The sequence below is a fragment of the Talpa europaea genome (assembly GCF_964194135.1).
Source record: "Talpa europaea genome assembly, chromosome: 14".
Lineage (NCBI taxonomy): Eukaryota > Metazoa > Chordata > Mammalia > Eulipotyphla > Talpidae > Talpa > Talpa europaea.
This window is the reverse complement of record NC_140082.1, coordinates 22,369,294-22,378,602: the sequence shown is the minus strand read 5'-3', so window position 1 is coordinate 22,378,602 and position 9,309 is coordinate 22,369,294. Positions and strand designations below refer to the sequence as shown.

The 9,309-nt window shown below is 37.4% G+C and overlaps 1 protein-coding gene across 1 annotated transcript; it reads left to right on the top strand.

Annotated features, from left to right (window-relative positions):
- Nucleotides 1–7,829: 7,829 nt before the first annotated feature.
- Nucleotides 7,830–8,303, top strand: LOC311183842 (large ribosomal subunit protein uL23-like; the record flags this gene model as incomplete). Its single annotated transcript, XM_084253488.1, has 1 exon — nucleotides 7,830–8,303. The coding sequence occupies exon 1, from the start codon at nucleotides 7,836–7,838 to the stop codon at nucleotides 8,301–8,303; it is 468 nt and encodes a 155-aa protein (XP_084109614.1). The 5' UTR covers nucleotides 7,830–7,835.
- Between the last annotated feature and the right edge of the window lie 1,006 nt (nucleotides 8,304–9,309).

The window sequence follows — 9,309 nt, the reverse complement described above, 5'->3', positions numbered from 1 at the left end:
CATTGTACACTCTAAAAAGGTGAATATTATGGCATGTGAATTATATCTCAAGTAAAACAAAAGGAGAATGAACACTTCTTTCTGTTCCAGAAGCTCTCAGAAAACTTCTACTCACCTGCCAATGAATGAACTATACAGGTGAATGAGGACTAGTGGTCTGGGAATGCCCTGTGTCCATTGTAAGTAAGTTTAGTGCATACCTGAGCAATTAGATTCCTCAGGTCCCACCCCAAGAGCTAGGATACATTCCCTGACTGTATGACTATTACATAAAAAAAAAAAAAAGTATTGAGAATGCTGGGTGAGCACAATTTCTATTCTTACGCTTTTCTTCTGACATACCTTGTCTTGATACCAGCTCTTGTTCTATTATAATATATTATAAATTATCTGTTTGCTGCTTCCTCTACAAAATCACAAGATCCTTGAAAGCAAGGGGTTCTGGATATTCCCATCAGCTAATGCAATGTCTAGTCAGGGAAGGTAAGCAATAAATATATATTGAATAAATGACTGAAATGAAACCTGGAATTATCTCCTATTCTGGCCAATGGCCAAAATTCCCAGTATCAGCAATTCATTGTTTGCATGAAGTCATGCCTTCTGATACACCCTCCTGAATACTGAGTCACTCACAGCTTTGTGTAAGTTTGTTTTATCAGCTTCCCTCTTACCCAGGGAACAGAACTAGCCTAGGCATCTCAGAAGTAGAAAAATATGAAGAGGAATTTGTCTACCAGAGCTTTTAGTTTGGAGCCAGTTCATGTGACCAGGTCATGGCATATTAGCTTTTTCCCCCTCCTTGGTGTTTAAAAGACAAATTTCCAATTATTTAAGAAATGCCAAAACTTTATCCAACTTGTCACATCAAGCACACACAAGGTCACATGCTCAGATATAATTGTCTGCAATTTGTAAACTAGAAAAGAGGTATTTGGCCTCTAGAAGGGTGTATTAAGGAGAAATCACATTGTGCTATTTTAAAATAGTTCCTTGAGACAGTAAACAAGTGCAAAAAGGAAATGATAGAGATAATTTATTTATTGTTTGAACCCCGTATGTCTCTGGTAAGGAGCTTTTGATCAGGTCTATGAGGATCCCTTCAGTTCTAATGCCCTATGGGTGAAGCAGTCATCACAGAATAGTATGTTTTGGAAAGCACTCAAAGAGGGCCATGGAAGATAATCTACAGTTACAATTCTTTAGCTAAAAAACTTTAATAGTATTATATATGATTTGGAAGAGTAAGTGCTCTAAAGTTTGTGGATACAGTAAAACTTACTACATAGAGAATTAACAAATCAACAAAGAGAAGAAATTCCTAGGGCACATTTATAGGCAGAAGCATGACAGAGCAGATTTATTTATTTATTTAAAAAGATTTATTTCTATATTTATTTATACAAGCACTGGGTACAGCCAGAAGCACGGGAAGGTGAGAGAATTCACCAGAGCCAGAGTGGGGAACAGAACAGGCAGACTGACGAAATACACTGCTGAGGGGAGAAGTGGCTGGAAGGAGAGGTTTGCGCACCATGTGGGACCCTTGCCGGAGGCCAGGGATCGAACTGGCACTGCAGAGGCTGCGGGTAGCTTTGCAGCCCAGTGCTCAACCGCTGCGCCACCGGGGGAGGCCCCAGAGCAGATTTATTAAGGACAAATGACAAGTAAAGCAGTTAAAGAAAACTTATCCAGCCTAAATCTATAAATTGACAAATTTTGAGCTATCAGATACAAACTTAGCACATGGATTAAACATTACCATGGATATAAAAAAATGTATCCTATATAGTATCTAGCAAGAATATATAAAAATATATTCTACAGAAATATGCAATGGATGTTTTCATTGGTTATTTTATAGCACTGAAAAACTGAATTCCCAACAATTTTAAAAATAAAATTACTTTAATTGTACATCTATTTAATGAAATAATATGTCCATCTTAAAATGATTTCATAACAGCAAAAAACAAAAACAAAACTCATAGCATGTAGTTAAACTAAATGAGATATTAAAATATTTAGGCCCAAGATGGAACTGCCTTGCCTGCTGTGCCATGTCAGAAAACTAGCCTTTCAACCTTTCGTGTTTCTGTAAATGCTCAGCTTGACCAGAAACACAATAGATCTAGTCAGCCAATCCCCAGATGCCAAGCCAAGTCTGAGCTCTACACTTACTTCCTTTCTCCTTGGTTGTCAGATACGCAACCCAGTCAGTCACACCCTCTCTCCATGTTGCTGCTTTCAACATTCCATTGAACTGGATTTTGCCCAAAATCCCACAGGAAGCTTGCTCCACTACCTGTGCGGTGCTATACTCCCCATATCCATGGGCTGTTTACCCTTGAGTTAAAGACATCAAAGTCATTACTGAGCTGTATTATTTTTATCATTTCATAGAGGCTACAAAGTAATGTATAGTTTGTCCCAGTTTGTGCTTATTTTTTCAATCATAAAGAGAATAAAGATCTTTATATTTGAGAAGAAAATAAAAATAACACTTACATACAGCACTTCATGTTATTAGACAAAATTCTAAGTACTCTACATAAGGACTCTTAATCCTCACAATAAATCTACGTGGTAAGGGATATTAGTATTCCCATTTTCCATAGGAGGAAACTAAGGCACATGGTTGTGTAAGCAAAGGGTGGGAATGAGATATAAATTCTTACTATCTCGCACCGGAGCCACCTCTAGTTTTTTATTTTTTACAGCTTTTGAAAAAAGGATGAGAAAATGTGTAACTTCCATGTACGAGATAAAAGTTCCCTGTCTCTAACCAGATGTGCCTGGTCCAGATAGTGTAAGCTCCTACTGTGGAAACTGCTTTGAGTCAAATGGACCCATCTTGTCTCTCCCTGTTCTGTTGAGACTAGTAGGTGAAAATTAAACAAACTGACTCAGCTATTTGGTGACCGAAGAAAAAGGAGCCATCAGTCGATGTGACAACAGGTTCCCAACCTGCAGCCTTCTATCTGGAGACTGTTGCTCATCAGTAGTGGACAAACTGATGGACTTGAGAATCACCCAAAAGATTTCACAACAAAAAACTTCAACTTGTACCATTCCTCTGCCTGATCCTTTCAAGCTCCCCTCCTCCCCACCTGAATGTTACACATTTTGGGACTATTCCTTGGCTGTGGATCTGAGTCATGATTCTTATGCTTGCACAAACACCGTTGTGATTATATTACAGTCTGGTTATTTCTCTTATAGTCTAACGCTGCAGTCACAGCACCCAGAGCACAATATAGTCAAAGCTGGAGAAGATACAAGGGACCATTGAAAAGCATTAGAGATTAACAAGGGCTTCCCACTAAACACAGACTAACACAATTGTGCCTTTATTTGAAAAACAAAGGCCACTATCAGTGAAAATTAATGTGTTTATTTAGACTCTTGAGTGAAAGTTACAAAAGTAGTTCAGTCTACTTCGAACTGTTCCATGGAACAGATGGGGAGCAGTGTATATGTCCAGTACAGAATGAGAGCTTGGAACTAGAGTCTGGAAATATGGAATTTCCTGCCCCATTTCCTGTACTGAGAAGCTTCAAGAACTGAGACTTGTCAGGACTCCCTGAGTTTAATGCTCATCAAACTTAATCATTCTATAATATGTTTTGACTTGCGTTTTGTGGGTGAAATCGGGTGAGAAATGGAACATGTATATGGAGGAGAGGTGAGGCAGGCGATGTGCACACCTACATAGACTTTTGTCCACCCTTCTAGTTCACATGATGTGTTGTGTTGTTTGTGGTCTTCATAAGCATGGGATTTCAGTAAACCCATGATGTTTGTGAGTTCAAGTAGACTCAAAACATGTTCTGTCTAAAACTGAGTAAGCATAAGTACTGACAACCTGGGTAGATGATGTTTTCCTAGAGAAAGAAATGACAGTATACAAAATATGCATGACTGAGGAATTCTATCCTATCCTATCCTACTTAAATCTTTTCTCGGTATTATTATTGTATTATTTCCCAATCACTCACACTGAAAATGGTGACATAAAAGGGAAGGGATGAATCTGTCATTCTTAACCTTTTAGTCTTCTTTACTAAACACTAAGCTGAAGATAGAGAATGTGCACATATCAAGAAGTGAAATAAGAACTTTTGAGTGTTCTTACTGTACACTAGATAAAACATGTATGAACTACAAAATATAACTGTGTCATTTTAGTGAATATTACATGTGATCTAAATGTTCTCAAATTTTCATTTAATATTGCCATTGCATGTTGATATGTGAATTATATCTCAATTAAAAAAAGGAAAATGAGGCACTACAAATTACCAAAGCAAGGGTCAGGCTTTCCTCTTACAGTTTTCTCAAAAAAGTTTTTTTTTTGTATTTTCTCACAATCTAATTACAGACATAATTGCTCATTGTAGAAAACAGGGAAGTATTAAATGGGACTTTTAAAAATCAATATCTCACCTAGTAAACAAATCAGAATTTGTTTTAGAACTAAAAAGAAAAATAATCATAACAAGCTATTTTTAGTTTGGCAACAAATCAGTTTAAGTCACACCCTCCATCTCATCCGAACGATCAAAAAAGGAAAAAATGGCAGTGCACAAAATAAATGGTGACGTTTATGCTAATAATTAACAAGTCTGAGTTTTATTTATTTACAAAGACATGAAATAGCATATAAAACACACCATGACAGGTTGAAAGAGATCATGGACTAAAGGAAGGAGCTTTTTATTAGAACCTTAAAGGTACTTTTGTTAGGGGGAAAGGATGTCCTGAGGTCATTCCATGCAGACTTTGTGGACTCCACCCCCACTCCAGACCAAAGCCATCAAGACACTGGGAAAGACAAATCCTGTCACCACCAAAGGGAAGGTGGCAGGGACCTGAGGGTGGAGTTAAGCAGCCAGGGTTGGTATAAAAACCAGACACGTGGGCCTTGGGGGGCTCGCTCTCTCGCTCGCCTCCTGGCTTCATGGCTCCTGGCTTGCGGCAGCTCTCAGAGTGCCATTTGGGATTCCAGATCCGCGGATCGGGTAGGACGCATTTAAAACTTTGTCTCCCACTTTTCTCCCTGAGCTGTACATTTCCTCATTTGTCCTTCCCTTGTAAATAAACCTTTTATTAACCTTTCGTGTGTGCCTGCAGTAGAGTATTGATAAGTCCTTTTAAGTGCGCGACTGAGAACCCACAGTCAGGCACCCCATTTTGTATCGGGGCTGCCCTATAACACTTTCTCCCTGCTTTTTGAACAAGAGTCCCAGATTTCACTGTGCCAATGGACTGGACCTTTCAAATTATATGGTTGACCTTGCTCTCATCTTTGCTTTTTTTTTTTTTTGAAACATCAGCTTCCTCTTGTCTTCCTGGGGACTGTATTTTGTCAACGAAGTTGATATAACAGTGTGTGGTCTCTCATTCTTCTAACATTTAGCACACAAAAGTAACCTTGCCTCTCAAGCTTCAAATTCCCAGGAAAAAGAATCTGACTGGCCTAGTTTGTACCAAGTGAATTGGTCAGAGGCAAGGTCACATGGTACAAACATGGCTTTAGGACTCTCTCTCCTGTGGAGAAATGGAAGTTCCCAGAGAAAAGAAGTTGCTGAGTCAGGCAAGCACCCCAAATTTTGTCTGGAATAGTCCTTCAGAGTAGTCTAGAATTGGGGAGGATAGCCTTTGGGCTAGGTCTCTCTTTCCCTCTTCTACCAAGGGCCAGGGCCAGATAGGCACTCAGGTTGGAATGTCAGCATTAGCCTTCCCAGTAGCTGGTGGAATGTGTCCCTCAGGGCTGAAGTGGTGGCAGAATCTAAGCAGGACACCACAGCATCCATCATGTATAATGGAATTTCATCCTGGCCATGATCCCCTCATCTCCTCCCTTTCCTTCCTGGCAGCAAGCCACTAACCTTAGTGCCAGTCCTCCATGGGATGGTCCTGGGACTCCGTAGGGGACTTCTGAAGAGTCCCTTGAGCAATTATTTTTTATAATTGCTTTTTGGGGAGAACTTAATCCCAAGAGCCTTGAAAACAACCCATATTTTAAGAACACAGATAAAAGATACTTCTTCCAGAGGTCTTCCAAGTGGGCCCTTTTATATTACAAATTGAGTCATTTCTGGGCATTTCTTGCAGCCTTAGAAATTCAATAGCCAATTGTTTCCACAGAGTACAAAGTTCAAAAGAGAAGGTAACAAGACAGAAAAGAGAAAGAAAGGTCACTGAAAGACTGTTCACTCTTTCATAGATAATCTGAATGAAGAGAAAACTGTGTTCTAAGTGGCACCAGTGATTTTATCTTGCTCCACCTTTGTCTTGGCTATTCAGGGAGCACATTTTATTTGGATTTAAATTGTCCTTTATATTCTTAAACCTTCTCCACCAAATCAATTAATAATCAATAACATTTATGAGGCATTCCTCTATATAAGGTAGTGTATAATACACTCTGAAAAGACGATATTTAATGAACCTTATCATGGTGATGTACACACCATTTGGGAAATTATGTTTATATGATTCCTTCTGAGTTATTCTTAACCCACTAATGTCAAAATAACTCATAGGGAAAATTATGTTCAATTAATAACCATATTCAATGGTTTGTACCCAAGAGTGGATCTTTGTGAACACCTTTCTGGATAAAATTTTATTCCACATATCTGAGATATAGAATATTATGTAATAATTATCTACAAATATATTCATGGTTGAAAGCTTTCTTAAGTTTACCCAGAAAGAAAGTACATCATAATTACTAGGTTTCTCTTTGGCAATTAAATCAAATAACTTTGAACTTGCCTGCTAAAAACATAGAGGAACACTCCCATGCCATGGCAGAATATCTTCTTATCACAGGGAGGTTGCATGCTTCTGAAAATATTTTAACATTCTCCAATTCTCCCAAGTTGTTCAAAACCTATATGACAACACAAAAGAATCTGAATATTATGTCAATGATCAATGTCTCAGAAGAAATCTTACAACATGAATATTATAAGGGGAAAAATCTACAAACCATTTATTGAGCCTCATATAAAATAACACACCACAAACAGTTGCTCTGATTCATGCCTCAAGCCTGTTCTGCTCAAGCAGGCTCTCAAGATCCAACAAGTCATCTGGTGACTCAGGCAGCTGCTGCACAGAAAACAAAATGCTCCATCCAACCCGTGTTTCTAAAGTATTTACTGGGTGTAGCCTCTTCTGATCCAGCTGAATCCTTTTTTGCAAGGCATGCAACAAAAAATTCAATCAACAAAGCAAAACAAGTCTGTAGCATTCCAGAAGGATTCCCTAATCTAAATATAAAATATGCAAGTTACAACTAAACTGGCAAATCAGAAATCAACACAGGATGGTTTGTGATAGACCAAGACAATGCAGAAGAAGAAAGCTGACAAACTGAATTGAATTTGGTACAGTTTCATCAGTTATTTACACATGAAAAAATCAGAACATTAAAGATATTGTAAACTGTGAGTTTGGAAATACGGTATCAACTCAATGAACAATCTGCCTAAATAAACTTTATGCATCATTAAGGTTATTAAGAAATTATAGTCTGTGGTCGATAGTCTGGCATCTTAAAGAATAGTAACTCAAATTATTTTTATCATTATGTAATTAACTTGTATTCATTTTTTCACCATTAGATATGTTCATACAGGCAAACACAGATGGAATTCCTAAAAACTCAGGGCTAAAGAGAATTATGAATTATGAGACAGTGGCAATACATTTTAATTTCTATAGTACTTTTTTTTGTTGTTGCTTGATTTCTGTAGCATTTAATTTCTTAGCCTGGGAAACTTTTGTACTTAAAGTAAGTACTGCTTGAGCTTTTCACGAAGATGGCGCCGAAAGCAAAGAAGGAAGCCCCTGCCCCTCCCAAAGCCGAGGCCAAGGCAAAAGCTTTGAAGGCCAAGAAAGCAGTGCTGAAAGGCGTCCACAGCCATAAGAAAAAGAAGATCCGCACTTCACCCACTTTTCGGAGGCCCAAGACATTGCTACTCCGAAGGCAACCCAAATATCCGCGGAAGAGCGCTCCCAGGAGAAACAAGCTTGACCACTATGCCATCATCAAGTTCCCTCTTACCATTGAGTCAGCCATGAAGAAAATAGAAGACAACAACACACTTGTGTTCATTGTGGATGTCAAGGCCAACAAGCACCAGATCAAACAGGCTGTGAAGCTCTATGACATTGATGTGGCAAAGGTCAATACCCTGATCAGACCTGATGGAGAAAAGAAGGCTTATGTTCGAGTGGTTCCTGACTATGATGCTTTAGATGTTGCCAACAAAATTGGGATCATCTAAACTGACTCCAGCTGGCTAATTCTAAATACAATTTTTCACCATATTAAAAAAAATAATAAAGTAAGTAAGTACTGCTTGAATGGCAATTATTAAATTGAGAGTAAGAGAGGCTACAAGAAAATAACAACCACAAAAAGAAGCTTAATTTCTTATTATTTCAAATACTATGCGGTTTCTTAATTATATTTATATTGGGGCTTGTTAATGGCATTGTTTTGAAGAAATTTCCTATCTCATCCACTTTTATTTTGAAAATTAAAAAAACTACTGTAATGTCCAAAAAATAGTGCAATGAACACCTATATTCTTTAACTAAAATTCACCACTTTTTAACATTTTGTCGCATTTGCTTCAACTACCTGTGCAGTTATACACAATTACATACAAATATAAGTCTGGACTATTTCAATTTGTTTTGTTGATTAAGTTCTTTGTTCTATACTTAACAACAAAAAAATTAATCTAACTAGTCATAATTTTATTTTTGTGTAGATGGAGTGGGAGGGTCATCTAAGAACAAGGGTATCTTTCATATAACAAATCACAATATAATGATCATATTGAAATTTACCATCACTTTTGTAATACTATTTAATGTATATTCTGTACTTAAGTTTCCTCAATTGTTACAAAAATGCCTTATAAGTGTTTTTCTCTAATCCAAGTTCCAAATAAGATTTGTACATTGCATCTGGTTACCCTTCTTTAGCTTTTAATCTAGAACAATTTACCTGCCTTAAAAATATTTTACAATAATGATGTTTTCCCCCAAGAATATTGAACAGCGTCCTACATTCTGTACTTATCTACTCGTTTCTTCATTATTAGATTTAAGTTAATCAAGTTTGGCAAATATAGTTATGTTGCCTTCAAAACAGTATTTAAAATCAACTCTTAAATTTTCTTTGCTTTGTATTATAGCTTCCCCAAAATACTGGTGTATCAGATCTATAAACCAGTATGGATTTAAAAAACCATTCTATATAATAAACAATCCAGGCCTGCT